Genomic DNA, 24,603 nt, shown 5'->3' on the forward strand with positions numbered 1-24,603 from the left:
ATGGGTCTTTTTGAGACAGCAGGCGGTGGCCAGGGATTTCTAACTCTATTAACACGAGATTAGCAGCGGCAATCCTCTAGCCAAATACCATTAACTCTCTTATATTCCCCGCGCCTGCCTGCCTGCCTGCACTCTCGTCGACGCTGCTGTGCAAATAGCAGCGTGCACGTAATCAAGCTACAATAAAATCCGCGCTGATTGCATTCAGCAGTCGCTCTCTCACTCAGGCGGCTTTATTTATCCTCTTGAAGCATAAGCAGCGCGGTATTCAATTCCCGTCGGATGAATCTGCGCTGCTCCGGGGCAAAAAAAATATAGTGCATAATGCCGCGTGAATTCTCTGCACTTGCGGAGTAGGGATTAGGAGTCATTTGAATCTGCTAAATAAGCTGATTTCGCTCCGTGCCGCCTTTTCCCGCGCACTCGCCAAATCAATTAATGCAAATTGCGTGTGAACGAACCTTTCTGCTTCGATGCAATGCTGTTTATGTTGCGTTCCATTTTTTCCTCGCCCCTCCCCCCGAATAATGAGATCGGCGATTATGCCTGCTGAAATTAAGTCGTGTGAAATATGAACGAAAAGCAGCTTTTCCTATTAAAAGTTTGGCGACGCGAGGATAAAATCCAAGAGTGTATATGCAGCCAGAACTGACGAAAAAAGGCCAGCGCAGGCGTTTAGCATAATTTTATAGGTCGTTTTCAAGCAAGGGGTTCGGGGAGTATAGAGAGAGAGAGTCTCTCTCCGGGAGCACATTTCGTATATGTTAACTAGAGCGACGGTCGATTTTTCGTGTTACAAGCCAAGCAGCCAGCCAGCAGCCAGCGCGACTTTGATATTACCGAGTGCAAAAATGCTAATTCTCCGCGAGAGCAAACAGCAGTGTCTGCTTGGAAAACCTTTATCGGAGCGACGGCAGCAGAGGCAAACAGACGAACGAAATAAAGTCCCCTCCCTTATCTGCGTCGCTTCACTTTGTGATATTTTGCATGGAAAATTTGAGCCCGCGGCCGAACGCCGCCTTCTTTTTATTGTATGTATATAACTACAACGAAAAAAGTTCACGTTGGGAGTGCAGACATCTGTTCTATGAGGAAAAGGTGCTGAGCGGAAAAGAGAGGAAAACCGGTGCGTGCCTCAGAGGGAACATTTGGTTTCGTGGAATTCCCGATACAATGGTGAAATTGATAAGTCTCTAAAAAAATATCGAATGATGTTCGAACCCATGTTTTGCGTTTGGAGTAGAACAGAAATGCAGAGGAAAATTTTCTTAAGGAAATTAATCCTAATGGCATTAATCAGTCTTTGGTGGGGTTTGAAAATTAATAAATACAAAATGATCAAACATAGGGTTGGTTTCTGTCGACAAAAGAGTAATTTTTTAATCCCTTTCCATAACAGAATCAATTTAAAAGAACTAATTATTTCCACAAATTGGTAGATTATTGGTTATTTATACTATTTTTTCCACAATTAACCCCCACAATTCTGTATAATATCGTCATCCTCTCATTCAAAGCAGCTAAATAGAAATAATAAAACAACTACAGGAAGAGATTCCATTGTTTTATAATTAATCTAAACACCTAACCTGCTTCAAAAATGTGTTGAAACAAAAACTATAAATCGAAGAGGCAACATTTTGCCAAATACTCCCGATTAACACGTTATAAAAATTACGAGAGACACATGAAAAGAAAAGGGTCCTACCTGTATGTGTCCTTTGGTGCGCCTTGAGGTGCGAACTCTTCGTGTAAATCTTTTTACAGCCAGGGAACTGACATTTGTGGACTCTTCTCTTGGCGTCTGGTGAGTCGGCCTGCAGTCTGTTGGGTTGGAAGGTGGCGGGCGCCAGCAACCTGGCCACGTTGGAGGAGGCACTGGACGACGAGGACGATGAGGAGGAGGCGGCGCGTGACGCCGCCACAGACAGCCTCAACATAGAGCCCTTGGAGCGTGAGTTGCCCCCCGCGGGGCTCGGGGCCCCGCTACTACTGCTGCTGCTACTGTGCGCGCCAGACTCGGGGCTCGACGGCGGCGTCAGCGCCGACTGGTGCGCTAGCCGCAGCTCCAGGGACGACTCGCCGCCCTCGCCTTCCTTACCGCTGTCCCACGAGCTGGCCGAACTGAGGCTGGCGCAGTCCGAGTGCAGCCGCTCCTCGCCCACTTCCAGGTGCAACTCGTCCAGACTCAGCCGGTCGTCCTCGTCAGCGCTGGCCAGTGGTTCGCCGTTCACCGCCTCGTCCACGCCATCGGCACGGGTCGGCGTCGTCGTCCACGATGCCGTCACCATAACTGGCGATGAGAATATGTTCCAGGGAGTGTCCAGGTCTGTCGGCAGCTTTTTGTAGCTCTGCAGGGTTGGTTCTTCTTTCAGGTAGCGCTCCATCTCGTAGCAATTCTGCAACAAGTCAAAGGACTTTATTTAGATGCGTCATTTTTTAACGATTTTTCGCGCATCAGACGCTAAATACGTGGAAACGTCATTGGCGTCAGCTTTGGTCAGCCGGAATTAATCAAGACGACTTCCTGAGACACGCAGGAGCCTTAAAATTTAAATAAAAAAAATCAATATTTTAAGTCCGAAGGAACTTCCGTCATAAGCTGAATATGCATGAAGCAATTTTGTTCGGAGTAAAAATAAAATGGAAATACACACAAACATTCTCCTTGCCTATATTATTAAGTATTTTTGACCCGTTTTTTAGTTGAAAAACGAATTTTTTCATCCACGCTGCATTTTCATTTCAAAACAGCAAAAAAAATTCCGTGAAAGTAATCCGATTTTTTGCTTTAAAAACATGTTCATATTTTCCACATAAATGTCGGAAAGAAATTTCATTTATCAAGCACAGCAAAATTTTTGTTTTTGGTTAGTTTTGACTCTCTCTCCCTCAATGTTTTTCACGAGCAATTAAAATCATTGAGCAGATTTTAAGCTTAATTCCATCTTGTAAATTTTCATTTTTTTCTAGAGAGCGAACTAAAACAAACGCATGCAGATAACTCACTACCCCACTCCATGCCATTAATTTGCAGGCGAGCTTTCATTTGCTGAAATAAAAATAAAGCACCCAAGCTTGTCTCATGAGAGCGTATTCAAATTAAACGGGGGAAAAAGTTAACCAGCAAAAAAACGCAGAAGTGGGAAGAAGGCAAAAAAGCGGCGAAATTTTAATTAAGCGAGTTCGCGGCAATAGCAAATAGGCGGACATGGTAATTAGCAATTTGCGCAGTGGCAAGACAAAACACACACACACATCCACACACGCGGGCTCTGAAATTTAGTGCCGTCGGATCGATTTGGACAGCTCGGCTGTTAGTCATCTCCACCGTCAAATAATGCACCGTCCGCTTTGTCATTACCATGTGCGGGGACGTGTCGACGTAATTGGAATGGAAAAACTTGGCTTTAGTGGTAATGAATTAAAAACAGGCCGCTGCTCACTTGACATATCATTGTTCATCAACTATGTAGTTTGCCGCCCATAGCATAAGAGCTAAATATTTATAATTGGATTAATGGCAGTGCCGCGTTGCTGCAACAAATCCATTACCATAATAGCAACACAGTGGACCTTTGGTTTGCTCCGCTCGTTCCATGTCGAATGAAATTTATGAACGCTCGCTTGACACACTAATTAGAGCTTATATAATTCCTATTCATTTAAAAGCACTTAAACCTACTTCTAAAAATGGTGATTAATTTTAATTACTGTTTCTCAGTGCTCTGCTCCCAAGCACCATTGATTAGAATGAAGCATTTTAATACGTCAGCTAACTATTTAAAAGAATGTAAAATACTAGAATAAGGGAGAAAAATCATTGTTTGACAGGAATTATTGTTACATGTAATTTAATTTTTAAATGATTGTAACATTGAAGATATGTTCAATAATTTTTAAAATATATTTCATGTTGGTTTTTAACTAACCAGACTTAGTTTTTTATTTGGCCCTAATCCCCGTGGTCCTCCGACAGATGAAAAAAGGTGGAAATTGTTTGGAGAGATGCTCTCGTGCTCTGCAATTTAAATTTATTTTATTTCCTCCTATGTATAATTTTTCCTTCTTTAAATTATTTCTAATATTGCGCCATGGATTTATGTGTCGATCAAATTTAGATTTTATGTGGAAGAAGTGAGTCATTCGTTTCTCTTTCATGCGCAGATTAGCTCCTTAAAAATACGAGCGGGAAACGGATTCAATTCCCAATTGGCAAATCCACACGGTTGCGGCCATAATTTGTCTGCAGTTTGCCGGCTTAATCTGCGGCAAATCCGCGCGTGGCGGCGTCGGCCGGAGCCCACGCAGCCAGCCGAGCGAGCAGTTTCTGGTTCCCAGGCCCGTCTGCAGGCGCTGTTGGGCAGGTTGCGGGGAGAGATCAGGCGCACATATCACGGCGCATTATACGAGCCGTCAAATTAACATTCCTAGGGGTCCGCTTTGGTGGTGCCAATTGCAGGCTCACCTCGCGATTAAAGCAGCTCGGCAGACCGATTTCAGCCGGCAAAACCCAGTGGTAATGAGATAAATTTCCAATGCCGGGCGCCACCGCCGCCGCCGCTGCCGCGCACACAGAAGCAGCGAGTATGAACGGGACGCCCGCTCTTTCAGCCTGCATGGCGATAGCGGCAACCCAATTATGCAAATGCTGTCCGCTGTAAGCTTTGCTTGTTGGCAGCCAGAGTGCGGTCGCTCTTACTTACTCGGTGTTTAACACTCGCCTTATCAGCCCGGCCGCCGTATAAAAATGCTAATTAATTTCATTGCGCGCCCGCGAAATCGGTTTTAACGGCGCCGGCCCAACTTTTACCCCGAATTCGCTCCTCGAGTGTGCCGAGCTTTCACTTATTACATACGCTCGTCGTAACTTTTTGTAATGATGCGAAGCGGGAGAGGAGTGGGGGGGGGGGGGTTCGCGGATTTTTGTGTCTTTTTTACTGCGATGCGCGCGCGGAACAAGAACATGACATGGTAATAAAAGCGTGGCATCTCTTCATATCTGACTCGCTCTCGTCAGCTTACTTGTCATATCGTTGCTCCTGAACATTCGCAACGAGACGGCAAAACAAAAAAATCGAGAAGGGTTGTGAAAAGCAGTCGATTTATTTATTTTTGAGCACACCCACTCTACACAACGACCTGCAGAGACGAAGAACTCAATCGCAACATGGAATTCATTGTTCTTGTGTGCTAAAAAGGAGAATTAATATCTGAATAAAGATTTAAATATTTAAAAATTAAAAAATCTATTTTTCACATCCCCCTGCGAGTAAAAGTAATGTAGATGTTTAAAGGAGCAGACAGAATTGCTTTCCGCTCGCAATCCTTTTCCAGTTGAATATACAATGCCATTAAATTGACTGCTGAGACGATTACGAGCAAAAATTTACAAATCGTATTGCCGCAGACAAAACAACCTCTGTCCTTTTTTTCCCTTTGGCCGAGCTGCTGTCCCGACCGGCCGGACAATAAAACGACGACGCATGCAGGGAGGGAGAAAAAAGAGACAAAAATCTATCAGCCTTTGTAGTCATCGTTTTTGTTCTCAGTGCGGGGTCTGGCGATGCTGCGTGGAAAGGACAAAGTGACGCGTGTTTCTCTTTTTCCGCGATGCACCTTTGGCAAAGAAAGCCAGCAGCCATCTCTGCCGGTTCGCTCCGATGAGAATGTGGGTTTTTGTGTGCGCGGCAGTGGCTTTACATGAAAAGATATCGGTCGGGGGTTAATTGAATTACTGCTTGAACTGCACTGCGAAGGCGAACGAGTGAGGCGGCTGGCTGGCTGCTGTTGTTGTTTGGGCGACGGCGGCGGCGGCGGCGGAGGCGGCCCTATTGCTTTTAAATAGGAAATGTCTCTGACAGACGCAGCGGGATGAGTACTGGAGAGAGAGCCAGAGGTGGATGCCAGCCAGCCCCTTCTCTTAATTCTTCCTGCGCCTCAGCACGGTTTAAACGCTGCCTCGATTTAATCAAATCTCGAGTGTGGAAATTGTGGGGCAGAAAAGGAAAAATAATTGAGAAATAGTTTTCAACTGTCCGGTGTGCCGTCTTTTTTGTTTTGAAGAAAGGTAATTAAATTTGTTTTTGAGTAACTTTTTCAATTTAAATTGATTTAATTAATTTTGAGATTGGGGGAATCAATAGAAAATTAAATTGTACATAAAAATGAAGAAAGTCTTGTATGTTAGGAAGGGAGTGAACGGGAAAATGTAAGTATAATTTACAAACAGAAATATCGGAAATCAACTGTTAGATATAAAATGTTCAGTAGATTTTTGAAAAATACAAAAGATTGAAAAACAAATGGAAAGTTGGTATCTAGGTACTAAATTGTTTTGCACGACATGGTACTTTGTCCAGTTTAAAAATAATCTCTGCTTTTCATAGAGATCGGGAACATAGCTTTGGACGCGTCACTAAAAACGCAATTGAGGACCGCGTGGGTTCTCGCGATAAATACATTATTCAAGGGTGCTCGGTGAATTGCGGCCTGTGTTTGCGGCTAAACGGAATCGAAAATTAGCAATTTCGATTTGCTCGCTATTAACGCTTCGCCCACACGGTCGAGCGCGAGATAAATGCCCTCGTAAACAATCAGTTCCGATGATAATTATTTCTGCAAGCCGCGTTTGTGCCCGCCGAGATAATAATATATAAAATCAAACAGTCGCGCCGTGCCATAAAACCGCACTCGCACCACGAAATGCACGGAATATTATTTTCAACGGCCACGTGCATTCAAGTTTAACAACCTCTGTGAAAAGTAAGTGCAGCGGCGTAATAACAGAGTAACGAGTGAGTGGTAATTGTAGAGTAGGAGTCGCCGTCGCAGCCAATATGCAATATGTATTATGCATGCGAGTGAGTGAATGAGTAATGCCCGAGTCATTAAATATTCTCACGCAATCAGCCGCCGCCGCCGCCGACGCCGGCGTGCGCGCCGCGCCAGCCAGCCAGCAATAACATTATGATGAATTCCGTGGTAAATGACAGGTATGCAACCAGTGGAGCATTAATAACGCGCGGGTTGCAGGCACTAAAACGATTGCAGGGGCTTGTTTTTTTCCGAATCGCGTTTTATGGCGGCTGTAATGGGAACTGCGCGGCGTGCCGGAAACACTTCTAGGAATATTGTGCACTTCCTCAAAACTAGGTGGGGGTTTTACAGCCCTGTGTGTATATTTTAAAATGCTTTTGATTCCTTCCCCACGAGGATAAAGGTTTGCATTTGCAAAATGAGACCATGCATGCCGATCTAATAAAAATGAACGATACTATTCGTTGCTCTCCATCTATATCAATCCTTTTTATTTTCTTTGCGTTCAATTTTACAACTGTCATCTCGTGACTGAACGGAAATGTGGGAAATGCCGACCCATATTGAAATTAAGGTTTGAATTACATTAAAAAAGCCAAGCAACATTATATTGACTAGGGATATATGAAACCAACTAACGAAATTTTCTTAGCACAAATTATTGTTTTAAAAAATATTTGTTTCGGTTCCATTCCCCTTTTCTACGATACAAATACTGACAAAGTTCATTTTCCGTAGAAATTTGAAAGGAAACTGATGATTAGATTGATTGTATTTCCAGCGCCGATGCTCCGCAAATTCGCACTGAATGACCCTCACGTTTCAATTTCCGTGCCGTGACTTTTCCACCTGCTGCACTCTTTGTTTTGCCGTAAAACTCTCGAATCATAAAAACGGGCGGCAGGCTTCTCTCGTAATCAGTGGAGCAGCAAGACCAGCTCGGGGGTAATTATCGAGAACACGCGAATAACAACGCATTGTTTTTGCTTGCGGCTGTTCAAAGAACGCACACACACACACACACACACACACACACTCGCATAAAATAACAAAGCTCGCCGTCATGTTGCGAAAGAGAGAGAGAGAAAGAGAGAGAGAGAGAGCGAGAGGATGGGGCGGCGGGTGCGCGCCTTTGGAGAGTTTTCTCCCTGGCTGCTCCTCTTCTTTGGCTCGCAGACAACAATGGCCCTCGATACACAACCGCTGGGTGTGTTGCGGCGTGCGGCTATTTATGTGCTTGGCCCCTGGTACGCACTCTGGCAACTCACGCCTGCCTATATATGAAAGCATTCAACCATCGCTCTATTCCAATGCGAAATCTTTTGTGTCCGACCTTCAGCGCGGACAGTGAGGTTCGGGAACGGGGGTTCCAGCCACTTGAGGCAGCCGCTTATTTTCCTTTGATAGTTTGTTGTGGCAGCTTATTGTTTGTTATTTGCTTACTTTGTTTAAATTGCATTAGAGAGAAAGATACATTTCTCAAAAATGTTAATGTAACTCAAGTTTTGATTTATTTCTTAATAAAATTAAATTTAGCTATGTTTCTTCAAATTATTGTTTTCCGTTAGTGTCATTTAAAAATTACGTAACGCGTCATTCATTAAATTTAAAAATGATTGTAAAACAAAGCAAAATATTATTGAGTCACAAGTTTCAGTTAAAAATAATAAATTAAATAATACAAATATTATTATTAAAAAATAATTAATGATATTTATATTAAATAATAAAAAAAATTGGAGTTTATCATTCATATCCATGTCAAAGCAAAATATCATGTCTCATTATTATTTTCTCATTTGTATTATTTTACTAAATATCTTATTTCTTGAGCAAGTTAAGTACTATGTCAATACTGTTTTTAAATATTTATTCTTCTGTCTTGATTGATTAGTGAGAGGATTATTTCTTTTAAAAGCTATTGGTCCAGCTTTAAAACGGGGTTGATCTTGAGGCCAGTTACAATTTTTAGAGGCTATTTAGAAATTGTTCCTTGGGCTTTAGGTGGTTTCTCTGTTGAAAACTTGACAACACAATACTTAATCTCGATTTTAGCTATTTATTTTCAAATCATTCATTAGAGCAGATCAAACTCACAGCAAAGTTGAAGCAGTTATACTAATCCTCATAACAAATTAATTCAAATTCAACAAAAAGTCTAGCAAGACCTTCAGAAGTTGCACTTTTTTGTAAATGTAACCTGCTTAGGTCTTTGCTTTGCCGGAAAGTCTCTATCTTTCAAGTGGGCAAACCAGACACTCCTAAAAAGTCTCTTTCAGATAGAATTAGGTGGCGCAACAGAAACAGGTGTAAATCCTTCTTTTCCAGGAAGATCATACGTAATGAACTTGCACGCGAGCGCGTTTAGAAAAGAGGAAAAGCGTCAGTGGCTGGTTGACTTCTTTTCAGCCATTCCGAGCACGGCTGGCTTTCAGCTCTAATTCCTTCTGTCTAGAAACGTGAAAATGCTACAAAAGGTGACATTTAATAAGCTTGCATCAGGAACCTTCGGCTGGCTGTAGTGAAAGAAGGCTGACGACATATACGGATGCGTCAAAGGCGCATTCAAACGACGGCATTCGCACACCCTTCCGCATAATCCCATATTATTTGCTGTAATTAAATTCCTTTCTGTGAGCTGCCTGATTTTACTCTTTTTATCCGGCGCGATAAATTACATTTCCATCTCGCTCTGCCACCGTCGACGACACGACGCGCCTCTAATTTGACCCTTGTGCTTCCGAGACGGGCCCAAGTGCCGCCGCGCACACTGCTGCAACGCCGTGAATAGTTTTCCGTCTTCGTTTTCGCCAGATAAGCGAGCCGAGGTTGATAGAAAACACATTAAGGTGCCGACGACGGCGACGAACAGCGGCAGAGCCAGCCAAAACGCTCTTTCTATCGTTTATTTATCTAAATTGCGTATAAAACAGGAGTTAGGTGATTTCGAATGCGCATTTAACTTGCTGATCCATGTATGCAGCTTTTGTCGGATAAAGTGATTTTTTATGGAATGATTTTAAACTTTAAGGAAATCTTGAGGGTTTTTATGTAAAATTTTTAAAGAACAAAAGAAAATGGAAATTTCAGCTGTAAAAAAATCATTTTTAATTTTGTGGTCAGAGTGGAAATTTTCCTTTTTATATTTTCACATTATCGCTGCTCTAAATTTTCTAAAGTCATGTCAAGAACGAGTAAGGGAGTCTCTAAAAGCTGATAGAAAAACCGCCAACACTTGTCTGAAAATATCTGCGAATAAAAGGCACCAAATTTTATGGAAAATTTGCTTATCCCTGCGCGCTGGAGCAACGTTTCATGCATAATTTTACTTTCGGCGATCGGCGCCGAGTAGAGATTTTGAGGCAGTAAAGCACCAAGCGAACTCTTTTACACACGTTGTGAAGAGAGCAATATATCGTCTTGAAGCGTTCGCTGAATAGGGTTATAGACATTTCACCCTTGGCGGCAGCTTCTTCGCCTACAGCCATTGTACGGGCAGTAACAATTGAATCTCATCTCGGTCATATTTGCAACAATGGCTCGGTTGGCACTCTCACTCGCACAGCACACACGTACGGTCCGAGCACAATGGCGTCGGTCGAGATATTTCGCACATAAAAAGTTCTAATGCGGAGCTGCGATGCACACATACACAGAGAAAAGTGAGAGTGGAAATATAAAGAATAAACAGTGAGAGAGAAAGGAGCGAGAGAAAGTGAAAAGGTTAGGGGGTTATCGCGCGCGCAAAGGTATACACCTAAGATAAAATAAGAAGGAAAAAAGAAAGGAAAGCACCGTCGGCAACGTGCCACGCAGGTTAGCAGAAGAGAAATGAGAGAAAATGGTTGAACAATCGATTGTGCGGAAAGCTGTGCCACGCTGCCACTCGCGCCTGCCTTTCTCGCCTTGTCGCGTGCGGAAAATCTTAAAAAATCACACATCACTGGCGCCGGGAAAACCGTTTATGTCATGCACACACACACACACACAACAGCAAGAGGTGCGTACGAATTGTCGCCACATAAAGAGAGAGAAAGAGAGCAAAAGCGAGTGTGCACAGTTTAACGCTGTCGGCCGTGAAAGCATGGCGCTGCACCGAGAAAGAATAAAGCGAAAAATGGAATTCCACCAAGCCATTCTCTTTTATATCCAGCGCCGGCTCCCCCCATTCCGATTCGCTTTTCTTCTTGTTCCATCATATTTCCTCATTCAATTGAAGCCGTTCGGATCGGCATATCGCCACTACAAACCCAAATTCAAGAGCTGCTGCTTGCTTTCTCAGCCCGCCTTGCTTCCGGCCGAGGGTGTCGACGTCGACGCGAACGGGGGCGCAAAATGAGGCTCGCAATCCAAATCAATGCATAATATGCGCTTGCTGCTCCGAATCGATTCGGCTGAATGTGCCAAACTTCTCGGGCTAAAGAACTCGCTTAACTCGATTGAAAATCTTAATGGCAGATTTTCTAAATTAAAGCGGGGAGGCCCAGTGCTTATCGCTCCAGCCGCAGGGTTTGCAAAATGGTGGCCAAAATTTACAGCTGGAAACCTTCTACTGTTGTAGGAAATTTTAAAACGCAAGCGAATAAGATTTTAAAAACCATTTTACTATAAAAAGAGGGCAAATAAATTATTGACAGAACTCGAAACTGTCTCCCACCGAATATGTTAATTTATTAATTAAATCTCGTCGGAAGGAACAGGAAATGATCATGTACTTAGCAAATTTGGGAAAGTTTCACCTTTTTTGTGACTATACATTCGATGTTTGATTGATGGCACTTTAAACAAACAAATTATCAACCACGATGCAAACAATGGTCGATTTTTGGCCTTGCAGCTTTGTCGAGAAACAAAAATCGGAAAATGTAAGTAATCTTTCGCAAAAAAAATTCACTGTCTGATCCTATCAGGCAGGAAAAGCAACAACACACCCTTTCGGATTTAATTAGAGGACGGGAGAAAAATTACCGCGTTAAGCGAGCATTTCTGTCTTTGTCTGCGAGAATGAAAAAGCAGGCTCAGCACAAAACGATTCTAATTGCAAATCTCCAGCTGCGAGTTAAATGTTCAGTGAAAAAGCAACCCGCCGGCCGAGGAGAAAGGAATAAAAAGCAGAAAAAGAGCGGCGGCGGGCGTGCCAACGAAACCGCAGCGTGGCTTCTTTCTTTTTGCATCTGAAAGCAAATAAATCGGGCCACACGCGGCTAAGAGCATTTTTTCGTCGTCCGATACAAACATTTCTCTCCACACGTCATATTTTAGCGCGGCACGTCGAATGTGTATATATATGTACTCCGATCGGGCCGGACGATACCCGCCGAGTTTACATAATAATTAACCGGGCGACTTCCCCCCGTTCCTTTGATATCATCTAAAAATTGCGCTCGCGGGGCTGCCGGCGCGTTTCCAAACGGTAATTTGGCTTGCATGAGTGGGTCCAAGTCTGCAATTTACCTGCAACAGCCTCTATGTACTCCATTATGCTGTGTACACAGGCGCAGGACTACTTTGCCTGCCTGCCTGCCTGCCGGGGGTGAGTTATGAGCGTAAGTAGCGCGGCGAAACTGCATTAGGACGCGGAGGGAAGGGCACGATATTGAGCTACAATTACACAAACAGGGACCAGCCGGCGCATAAAAGCCCTTTCTCTCTCGCAAGTAATCTAATTTCCAGACTTGCTTTATCATACACACAGCATTTGCATTTTCAGCCAGATGGATTGCGCGCACGGAATTTCGGAGTAGCATAGTAGCAGCCGCAGCGCGCTTGGACGAATAAGCCGTTCGTGTTGCTAAAAATTAAGATGCAGCGGTGGATTAGGCAGAGGAAAGAGCCGGAGATTTTCGAGTTGCATGTAAATTTTGAGGAAAGCAGCCGGTTTTAGAGTCATAAAATAGAGAAATCTGCTTTAATTGCCCGGCTCTTTTGGCATTTATGATTCTCATTTCCTATGCAAGCTCGGGAAAAAAACTGCTTTTCCAAAACCCCTTTTTAGTGCACTTTCTCGGTCTGATTTTGAAAGGAAAACGCGATTTGCACGACTGTATGCGTACGGTTGTTCCGAAAGGAAAAGAAAAACAAGCGGAACGGAAGCAGCCATCGCGCTCCACGCTGCCGACCATTTGTCTTGTAAGCTCAAAGTGAAATCGAAAAGCCCCGCGCGTTCTTATTTATTATTCCCAGGCCATTTTCAGTCGGGCGGATTTTGTTTTTAGCAGTTAGCGACTCTCGATCTGCCGGCGGAGCGAGCAGTCTGCTGCGTCCGTGCTGCGCAGAGCTGCGCTGCCGCTTTTGGAATCAAGCGCGAGAGATTTATTGCTGGTGATATGGGTCAGCACGAAATACAAATTCACACTCAATTTGTAATCGCATCACGTTTATAAGCTGTTTCGAGCCATCTCGGAATGGTCGGAGGAGAGCGGCAGAAAAAAAGGGCCGATTCGGACGTCGCATATTGTTATTACTATTATGGGCGCTTCCTGCCGAATGCCGTTGGTGCAGGGCTATTAGGCCGCCGCTATCTTCGGAGAATAACCATTCATCAGGTTTATTTTATGTAGAGAAAAGAGGTCCAGCGAGCGAGCGAGCAAGCGATTCAATATGTTCCGCCGCTGCCGCCGCCGGAGCAGCTCGGTCTCTTTATTTTTTGATCCCAAATAAAGAAGGACGGCGAGTTCATTCTTTTTATTGGCAGACACCATTAAACTGCCTTCTCTAGCACACACACGCGTGTACGTGCGGCCCGCAATAAAAGCAAATTCCGAGCATAAATACATTCGCCACCAGCCATAAATTAGATTGATCACAAGTGGGGTAATATTGGCAGAGCGGGCCGGGGGTGCAAGGGGTGGAATATTGATTAGACGAGATATTTTTTGATGTAATCGATATGTTCAATCGCGATGAAGGAGCTGCCGCACACGGCCGGGTAAAATGTATTAAGGGAGGCAGGCCGCGCCGCTGGTTCGCCTGCTCGCAGAGGAAGCAATATTTCACTCCCGGAAGAGCGAGGAGCAGAGGAAAGGGCTCGCTCTCGCTCTCTCTTCTCTCCAGAACAACTAAAGGTAACTTCCTCCAAGAAACAAAATTCAATAACTTGCTGTAGGCTCCTCTCCGCAAGCAGAAATTCTCAGCATCCTTATCAAATCATCTGCGAGCGAATAAATTTGTCTGATCAAAATTGTAATTACGGAAGTGATTTGGATTCAAACCCGCTGAGATTGTAAATCATGGTCACATTTATTAAACAATTAAGAAAGTTATCTCCGGAGTGGAGCTCGTTTACATTTCTGTTGAAATTCTTGGAATCTCTTATGAAAGATTTCTTCAGCCTAAAGTACGATTCGTCGGATTAAAATAAAATCTGAACGGTATAACAGGAAAAAGTGTAATCGACTTAAATAATTTACTGTTTACGGGCTGCTTATTTCTGTCGCTCCTGAATTGTGTGTAGGAGTTATAGCAATGGACAGAATGTAAAAAAATGCTCTGAATTATTTTGGTAAAATTGCAAAATAATTATCTATTTCACAATATTTTTTGTGTAATTAAAGAAAAAAAATGTGCTTTTATTCCGCGTAAAATTATTAATGTACTTTTTAACTGAATGCCCCCAATTTGCGCATTATAAAAATTGCAGAGCACGGTGAATCTCACCCCACATTCAAAAGAGTTCCAACTGCATAACTTTCGCCTCCACGGATCTGCGCCATAAAATGCCCCAATCTTAAAAAATGCAAAAAACTTTACCTCAGAAAAATGACAAATAGCGACAAACTGGCGATTTATGCGTCCTCGGGGTGCCAAATTATGGTGCAAAAGGTTGCTCCAGCATGCAAATTCGCGCCGGCGGCGGCAAAAATTTGTGGCGCGCAGAGTAAAAATTACTGCGGTCGAAAAGCAGTGCGGTTTGCCGGGAGCGTGCGCGCGCGCCTCAAATTTGCGTAAATCATTGGCAAGCCTCTTGAATTTAAATTACGCGTGCGAGTGCGGCAGACAGATACAATATTCGGGCCATTATGGTGTCTAAATGTTGGTGATGAATGTGTCTAGAGTAGCCGGCCGTCGGGTGGCGTGGCAGCCTCCACTTCACATACATAATAATAACAATGTTGTTGTTTGGCCCTTTCGCTCGCCCGCTCGCTCGCGTGTGTGTGTGTGTGTGTGTGTGAGTGAGTGAGTGTGCACCAGCCTCAAACCAAAACACAACACGCTCGCTCCGACCCTCTCCAACATGCCGAATCAGGTTCCCGATCTTATTTGCTTGCATGATTTATTCATGAACGTTTGTGCGACGAGCAAACAAAAACAAAGATTCCCAGAAATCAGCACTTTTTCGTTTCACCAGCGTGTGAGCGGTTTTTTTTTATTAAAAAATCACAGCAGAAGCCACAACGCGCTTTGCTTGAATTTTGATAGGTTTTACAGCGGCAGCAAAGTACGAATCCATTTCACATCAAAGCGCTTTACCGGCTCTGCTGAGTGAGAGCACTTGGCAATTTTAGACTATCGCCTCTGACTGATTTAGTAAATCATGAAATTCGGGTTTAATCCCGACTAACACCGCTGTTCCAAACCAAAATAAGGACAAAAAATACAGCATATGGCTGCAAAACATTGTAAAGCAGGCAAAAGCGACGACTTATGGCACCTAAATTCAAATATTGCCTCACCTTTTGATAGTGTATATTTTGCGCATCAAAGTGTAGCAAAAACCGAAATTGTAGAGAAAGCTTATTTGCGAGTAGAACGGTTTTAACCAAACGCTTGCTGAATTTTGGTCCCTAAAAATAGCTGAAGTTGAAAAACACTGCCTATTTTTCTTTTTATATATTTTGGAAAGCACCTTTATCTTGTTTTAATTAAAATTTCCGAGCTTATGCCCCGTTAATGAAAAAGAACTTTGAGTTTTATTTTACGATAAACATTTGATTTTGTGCAATTTCCCCAAACGAAATCTGTCCTGGTGGAGGAGGGTCTCGAATGTCTAGAGTAAGTAGTACGAGACGCAGGTTGAGTTTTGGACAAAGTCGGAGGCGCGTGCACCGCACCTCACTAACCAGCCAACTAACTAACCAACTGAGATTAAATCAAGACGGACGAGAAAAATCCACCGCAACAGCATAATCCTGTTCAGCACAATGTTGGCCAAAATTAAGCACATGGCCTGGGACGGAGGCGGAAAAAGAGTCGGCTGCCAGTGTATGTGTGTGTATACGGCATCCATTATTTTGCTTTCTTGTTATTCCCTCCACCACTGCGGCTGTAGATCTTTTGGCAATGAGAAAAAAGACTCGGGAAAGGCTTAAACGCGGAGAAGAAACAAATGTGACCAGAAAATAAAAACGCGAGCGAAAACGAGAGGGAAAGAGAGAGAAAGAAGGGCAGCGCTGGGAGTTCTTTTATGCTGGTCACCTGCTTGATTGTGAGTCAGCGGCAGTAAAATAGCAGCGCACATTAAAAAGGCAGTCGTCGTTACGAAAAAGGGAAGAAGAGAGTGCGGTCGCCGCCAGAGTAAACAAACGAGAAGGAGCAGAGCGCGCCCGCCGCTTGGGCCACCGCGGGATGTGAATAATTAATCATAGCAGAAGGAAAACACTGCGGAGAATTTGTGTCTGCGCTCGTCGGCGCACGCACGCATACTCGCTGCCACGGAAAACTACTTTTCGCTTCATGCCTCACCGAGACTTATTTGTTTTTGAGCGATTAAGCAAGTTCCCTCGCAAGATTCGCAGCCATTCCTCCGCGTCTGCGGCGATTAATTTGAAAAGCGCCCCGGCGCGCATTTGACGCTTTTGCACCACGACTTGCGATCAAATTGGACGTCTCCGAGCTGCCTGGATTTATTCTGGCGTCGTGTAAAAAGTTGCACGTTCACTGAAATGAATCGTCCCGCGCTCGCAACTCTTCCCGTCCCCTTTTTATTTATATGAAAACACATACAGTAGAAAGGCTCTACTCAATCTTGTATTCCTGCCGCTGCTCCCGTTTTTCCTGCAGGCCAATTCGCAACATGAAATATCTCCAGTCCGGCGTCGCATGGCCAATTTATTTATTTATTTATTCCGCCCCCGTTTAAGACTCGCAATTGAAAAATGGCCCCGCTGGAAATAAACGAACTTGTCGCATGCAAGGGCTGCGATTCAGCCACCCGGTTGTGCCAATCATCATCTGCGACCACGCAATTCCCGAGGAACTATGAATCAAAATGATAGTTCCAGGGGCTGTAATTCAATTGATCACTGACTGACTGAGCTTCGATTTTATATATATTTGTTGTGGTGCTGCGGAGTGAACCTATACGGTAAAATATTGAACTGGGCAAGTGAAGGGGAAGAAGGAGTTTATTTTTGCAGGGTGAGTGGCGAGGTTTCACAATATTTCGTTTCTTGGTCTTTATTTTATTGTGCCCGGCAATTAGTGCGGTCAATCGTTTTCAAGAGTCGTAGATACCAATTTTTCTGTAACTGTCCACCTTCTAAGCGATACTAGTTGAAATTCATACAGAGTAGGGCCATTTAGTCTTCTTCAGTTTAAAATATTAACTTCGCAGACAAACTATAAATAATGATAGATTATATTTACTGTATATGAAATTAATTCAAGATGGTTTCTAGTTCATATTTTTCTCGGAGCAAATTGCTCAATGCTGAATTCATTCAGCTGTTGAGGTGGGAACCGATCGTTTTTGTCCCCGGGTGGAAGGAAACAATTGTCAAGATTGCTAGGCACGGCGCATTAATATTCTAGGAGGAATCACGTTTCGTGTGCAGCTGCAACAGAAATTGCAGCGGCAATGTGTGCGGCAAGTGTCTCTCGGCTCCCTGGAGTGCTTATAAAAAGATAAAATGGCGATATTAAAGTATCAAGGGCATTATCTCTGCCGTAATAGCGCATGCATGCATGCAAAAACGGGGGAAATTTATTTCCCTGACAGTTCAATAACCCTGGAGAGCGCGCAGACTGGCTGGCTGGCTGGCTGGCTGTTTCGCTGCAATACATTTAGTTAGTCTCTCCATTCCACTTGTGAAAACGTGAACGGCGCTCATCTGCAAGTAAACTCGAGTGCAGCCAGCCAGTGCACTTTATGCACACGCCTCTTGATGCTATCGTCGGCAACAAATTGCCCGTGCAAAAAGCACGCGATGAGCCAAAGAGCCAATTCTTTTCGAGTGTGTATACGCCGCTCCAAAGAGCACCGAATCGGCTCGATTGCCAGCGCTAACCAACGGCGCAGACGGGATCAAGCGGATATGGAGAGTTCTGAGTGAGCTTTCCGACGCTGTGTGTAGATAGTAGTTACTAAAATGCCGTTACGTGCGGAGTGGAAAACTATAACAGCAACCAGGCTCTCTCTGGACGGTGCTAATGCTAGAATTTTTCTGACCAAAAACAAACAATAAGAAAAAAATCTAAGAAAAAAGAACAGCTTGTTTATTCTCACTTTAAAAAATCAAAATAAATAAAAAATAACGAAAAATCGGAATAAAAGCTATAGCTAAAAGTTAAAATCATATCGTACGTACAAGTGGCTGTTTTGGCCCTTGAACCTCATCAGCAGTTTTTTTTATCGGCTATAAACCAAATTCATTAATAACCACATAAATTTCTGTTCAATGATTTGAAAGTAGACACGATTAACTTTTAAAAAGAGTCTTAGTCTTTGAGCATTTAGGGCTTTTTGCCTAAAGATTTCTTTCCTTAGAACTACTTTAATGGCCGGCCTGGCATAAGAACACACAACAAACAAACTACTGAAATTCACGCTTGTTTTCTTGTTTAACAAAAGACGCGCTGAGTTCGTCAGAGTTAGTTTAATTTCGTGAAAGCACGAAAATTTGCGTAAGCAACTTCTCGCAGAGCAAATTAAGCGGTAGTGTGTGTGCGTGTGCAAGGTGGCTTTTTCACACAGCCCGGCCGCACTCTCCGTTTCATTGGCGGGGAAAAAAGCGGTGTCGACTGCAAAATTAGATTCCCTCCAGCTGCCAGGCAGGCTACACCGACGACGGCGCGGGGAGCTCGGTGCCGCGGCCAAATGCAAGAGCTCTCTCGCTCCAATTTAGATAAATTTAGTGCGATATTTCGAGTGCAAAAAGGGCCCGCTTTTTGTGTAATGGCGAGTACCCGAGCAAAAAAGTGTAGTGATGCGGCGCGGTCCTGCGTACATGTGTGTGCTGGCTGCACCTCTCTCTTTCTCTCTCTTATATTCCGGCCAGAATTTTTTCCATCCGACCGAAAGGGAGGCAGGCTGCTTCTTCTGCTGCGGTGCTGGTTGCGGCTAACTCGGCTCCGGGGAGAAAGTGAGAGACGTGATCTGGAAGCGAGATCGGCGGGAAAAAAGGGGGATGATCACACGCGCGCACATATACACACACATGAGGGGGTGGGCGGCGGGCGGGTGGGTGGGAGGGAGGGAGGGTGAGGATTAAGTCTGACACCTCCACGCAGAGGTAATATGTGGTGGAGAATATCTGATGATGGCGATATTTGTAATTCAATGAATTACCAGCGGCGTTCTCCGGCCTACAATGATTGAGACAAAGCCGCGTGGCGTGTAATATGTATGTGGCGGAGCCGCTTGAAGGGTGAATACATCACATATTGTGCGTGGAACGTCATCCAATAAGGCGCGCAAAAATATACGCGTGCATGCTCGGTCGGGGACGACTGACGGATTTGTACCGACAAGCCCCATCCGCGCGCGCTTTCTGATGCCGAATGCCGTCGGAAAAAATGAGATTTCCTGCGCTCGTGCAAATTTAGTGTAATATCCCCGCCGCTCTCTCTCTCTCTCTCTGTCTGCGTATACATACAAAAACACACACGCAATGGCGGCTTTGCGTGGATTTGAAACGGAGAATTTGAGAGGAGCCGTCTAATTTGGAGAGGCCTGGTGTCTGCCGCTCCAAGAACAGCCACTTTTATCAAACATGACACTGGTGAATTTTGAATTCAAATTCCAGCTGAAGGTGAGCGTATTTTTAATGTTGGAATATGGAACCGAAATAATATATCAGTTGTTGACAGCGATGGAGTCACGTAAGAGAGCATACATATATCGAAACCTAACAAAAAAGAGCAAATTTACCAAAGGGACATCAATCACGGTCGATTCGAAGCCTCGCAAAAGCAAATTTTGACCGACCTTTGCTGCGTTTGTGTACCGTTCAAGTTAGGAAAAAGAACGTTGTTTGGCGAATTCCAGCCGCGCGTTTCGGGCGCTGTGAGGTGCATAATCAGATCGAGGCCTGGTTATTTATCAGTCGGTTCGGTCGACCAGCAAGCACATCAAATGACCAGCAAAGGCCTCTATCCGCCGCGTGTAATCCCAATAAACATTCCACAATCAAATGATTCAATTCGCCCGGCCGTCGTGCAGATGGATAGAAATGTGGCGCGTGGGTTGGCCGCTTCGTGCCGAACTGATCGGACCGGGTACCCGTAAATTCGACGCAAATAAATAAACCACTCTAGCCTTTTTTACAACAGTGGTGGGATCTATTAGCTAAAAATATTTCATACTAAAAATAAATACGTAATTGGGATATTTTTTGTTTTAATATTTTACAGACTGTTTCATTTTTCCTTAAAAGAAAGGCTCAGATAAATCATAGTGAGCTTACAATTATATATAAAGAATTTACTAGAGGCTTTTGAGAGTTAGATAATTTTTCCTTATTCGAATTTCTGAAATTTTCCAATGTTAAAGACCTCATTAATTTTACATCAGTGCCTTTCTTGGATTTTTATCAGTTAAATTAGAGGAAAGAAGCTGTTTCTAAACGTTTCCGGTCTTCTGGAAGAATTCGAATGCACCAAAATAATATTTGTAATTTTTTAATTGAATGGAAATAAGAGATCTATTTTATGGATGGCTTCCTCTTTAAACAAACCCCGTTATGACATAATTCTAGCAAAGCAAGATTCTGTACTTATCACGAGTTTAGTCTCCAAATCAACAGCGAAATTATTGACCAACGCGAACGAACCTGCGAACAAAAAGCATTAAATTAGTATATATATATATACACACACATTAGCAATTATCGAGCGAGCAATCACAAACAGCTGAAATTAACCCGTTGCGAAAGTTGCCTTTCCGATTAGCAACGCGCACTAGTCGGCAATTAAGCAGTGATACCGAAAATCGCAATCACTATAAGTAATCAGCACGCATTAATTTGGCTGATTGTAAATAGTGCGTCGCTCAAACGGCAAATCTGATTGCCGGAGTTAAGTGCGCCATTAATTGAATAGGGCAATATCGTTTCGTGAAACACCCACCATCTCTCTCCACTCTCTGGATCAGTGATTTAATTATTTCTCAGCGGCATGCTCGCTTCCTCTCGCTCTCTCCCAACAACGGACCGAATCACACACACGCGCGCGCGCCCTGCCTGTTCATATACGCACGATATATGCACCGATAATTCTATTAAGCCCGTGTACTGAGGCTGGTCTTACACATCATCTGTGTACTTAGGCTTACACTCTCACGTGGGTGCCGGCGCTAAGCCCCGTCCTACATCTATGCAAACACGGGGGCTATCTTCATGTGATCTCCATCCATCATCATATTACGCCCGGCTGCAAAATACCACCCGCCTCGCGAACAAAGCCAAGCCCGACACGCCGCCGTGTATTCTGCCCTTTTCGCGAGCTGCATCGTATTTCGGTCGCCTTGGCAACCTCCAGCCGCTCTTTACGGCCGTGAGTAAGAAATTGGAGACGCGAGCACGTGCTCGGCGGACGAATCCCTGGGATTGATACACATTTTTGCGCCCTTTCTCGGGACGTGCATCACTCCTGATTGCGGAGATGGCCGTTTTTGTGCGTGCCACCGGCTTTTACGCTTTATATTGACATTGATTGACTCGAGCGGGACAATTTGTGTTGGAAAAAAAATAACGATGGTTATGACCAGTCATAACTCTCGGCAGACGTCGTTTGGCTTGTCTTTCGTAAGGCTTTTATTAGTTGAGCTTGGGCTCCTTCATTGAAGCTGCGAATTTGATTAGTAATTCAGTACTCTCAAAAAATTTTAAGTGTGACATCATGGCAACAAGTAATAAGAATCTGTTCTGGAGAACAAAGCTGGAGAAATACAAAATAGGAACGGAGTATGCGAATTGAATTGGACTTTTCGTCGAAATTAATTCTTGACAAAGAAATAACCTCAGTGAAATATTGTTTCCCACCACTCACTCTGCCAAAATCGTGAAGTTAAGTCTGTGGACGTCTCCTACACTTGCCTGTTGTTAACGTGTCGAAAAACAACTCTGAAGTGACCCGAGTGCTATTCAATCCACGCTTATATAGTGAGAAGCAAGAGCGAGAAAACACATATTTATTCCAAGAGCATTTGAGTGAACAATATTCTCACCGAACTTGTACAATGAACAGAAATAGAATATTCTTACAAAAGTAACATCCTAACTATCGAGAGTTAAGTGCCTTCTATCGTAATTCTTTGTTGATAAATTAGGAATTCCCACTTGAGCGATGAAAAACATTCTAACAAGTCGAAAGTTAAGCAATTTAAAATGTAAACCTGCATTGGTACAACAAGGGATTCATTTTTTTAAAAATCCAAATGAAAAGTTCCTTGACGAAAACCAGTTTTGGCTAGCATCATATATATGTCGGGTGGGCTGGCTGCCGAACACGCCTGTGATGTATTAGTCAGCCGGAAAAAGAGTTGTCTGGGGCTGATGGTGCAGCAGCGCGCCGAGGAATCACGCGCGCGGCTTTCTATGATTTGTGTACCATTTGGAAATGTATAATGAAGCTGTCAATCAGGCCCGCAGCTCTGCTCGCACAAAAAGCGGTGCAAATCCTCCGGCTTTTTCCCGTCGTTCCGGCAGACCGGCCGGGGTCAATAGAATACGAATGTGTTCGCCAAGTGCGCGCCGTCAAATTATAAAATCCGGGCGCAAACATGTAAATCACCCGGGCCGGATATCGATTAATAAATCAGGGACGCGCATCACGTGCAATAAAACAGTCATTTTTCATTGGGTGTGTGCGAGCGCAAAAAACAAGGCCGAGTGGCTGCTCTCTGGCCGAATTGTAAAAAGTCATTATTTGAGAGAATCGTCGGCCCTTCGCTGCCTGCCTGGCAGCACGATAAAATGCCGGCGTGCGTTTTGACAAATTATCGTCGTGCTATGCCAAAACCGGCCGCCCCGCCAATTTTTTGTGTGTCGAATGGCCGCGATTTTTTGGGACCTGTGCCCATAGTGTAATGAGAGCTAGCGGACACGAGGATAGATCTTGTCCTCGTTTTCGCTGCCACGCCACCCTCCGGTGAAAAATTGCTCGATGATTTGAATTTTTCGGCGAACTGCACAAACCATCGACATCCTCTCTAGATTAAAACGCCATATTTACCTTTAATTATTAATCAAACGTATTATAGATATCAATTTCATATAAATAGTGCGTTCTCCTAATGGAAGCCATCGAAAGCTTTCCGAGGACGGGTAAGATTTCAATTAGAATTATCTGTAGTTGTTGGATGACTCCCAGCACCAAGAGCCTGCTGCTTGTATTCCGTTCATTTAATTTGAAGTATTTTCCTGGTAGGAAAATATGCGCAGTAGTTGCGTTCCCATCATAAATTATTTTCGAAATTCCCACCAACCCCAGCGAAGCCGCACGTTTTTCTCGTCCAGCAGCATTCTGTTCGCAATTTTTTAATTTGATAATAGAACCGGACAGTGCAGCCGGGCTTAATTAAATAAAAGTTACTCGGCCACGCGTGCTGGCCATACTTGCACGAGCCGCAACTGTGAATTAAATTAACGCGGGTGGCACGTCAGGTCGAAAAAACGTGCCGCCTTTGACTTTCCGGTCATCAGAGCGCCCCCAAACGGAGCCCCTTTGGCTGGCTGCCGTCGCGGCTCGGGGATGGATGTGCGTGCTCCCTGTGAGTGTGTGTGTGTGTGCCATTGTTATTGCATGGTCCTGGTGCGTGTGCCAAAGCTGCTGCCTCGGCTTGCCGCGCTTTCCTGGGCCCTTTTTGCTCCATCCTGTTGGACGTGACTCATTCGTCATTTATCGATCGGCGCGGCCGGCAACCTTCTCCAGCGACTATTCCATTGTCCTTCGTCCATTTGTAAATAAAAACAGATCAAACGTAGGATCACATCTCTCGCGGAAAATGAACCCGGAGCCAACCGCCGTGTGATCGCGTGGTGTGTGTGTGTGTTTTGTTGGCCGCTTTCATCGGTGGTGAAGAGGTAATCACATATCCTTTAATGACGAATGTTTGCTTTTGCGCGGTCGTTCCGCGCCGCAAACACTGGCACGCGTGGGCATCAAATTTTCGGCTTGGTATGTTAAATGATGGTATTGATTTTGCCAGAAAGGCCAAAGTTCCAACCAACAGTGCGATGATGTGGGCCAAAATCTCGAAAAAAGTTTATTTTTTTATTCCCACTCTTCACATGATTTTTTTTGTAATTTCAGTGGAGGACCACATGTGCCATAGAGCCGTGTTCTGTTTTCGCTAACTACGCGAATGATAAAAAGCAACTCGGCACAAAGGTGGCGTTTTATTCCTCTCCGGTTGTGCAGCTGCTTTAGCCATGCTTAATAAAGGCGGAGAGGCGCTGCTCGAAATTAATCTCAGGAGACGTCATAATTTTTAAAATTAAATCCTTTGTCTTGCAATTTGTCTTTCTCGCTCGGCGAAAGCAAGACCGGGAGAGAGAGAGCATCCTTCGTTTGTGAATTATTTGGTCACAGACGGTAGACATGTTGAAAATAATGAAATAAAAAGTC

The 24,603-nt window shown here is 44.1% G+C and overlaps 1 protein-coding gene across 2 annotated transcripts in view; it reads right to left on the bottom strand.

Annotated features, from left to right (window-relative positions):
- Window positions 1–24,603, bottom strand: part of LOC135944600 (Krueppel-like factor 6) — a 249,643-nt gene that overhangs the window by 51,518 nt on the left and 173,522 nt on the right. The window contains exons 1-2 of one of the 2 annotated variants that reach the window (XM_065491658.1): window positions 20,751–20,795; window positions 1,709–2,399 (exon numbers count right to left, since the gene is read on the bottom strand). In XM_065491658.1, coding sequence (XP_065347730.1) covers window positions 1,709–2,387 — 679 coding nt within the window. In that variant the 5' untranslated portion in view covers window positions 2,388–2,399; window positions 20,751–20,795. Of the gene's footprint in view, window positions 1–1,708; window positions 2,400–20,750; window positions 20,796–24,603 lie in introns of those variants that run through there. The other variant, XM_065491657.1, reaches the window with a different exon arrangement.

Source organism: Cloeon dipterum, chromosome 4 (assembly GCF_949628265.1).
Source record: "Cloeon dipterum chromosome 4, ieCloDipt1.1, whole genome shotgun sequence".
NCBI classification, from domain to species: Eukaryota; Metazoa; Arthropoda; class Insecta; order Ephemeroptera; family Baetidae; genus Cloeon; species Cloeon dipterum.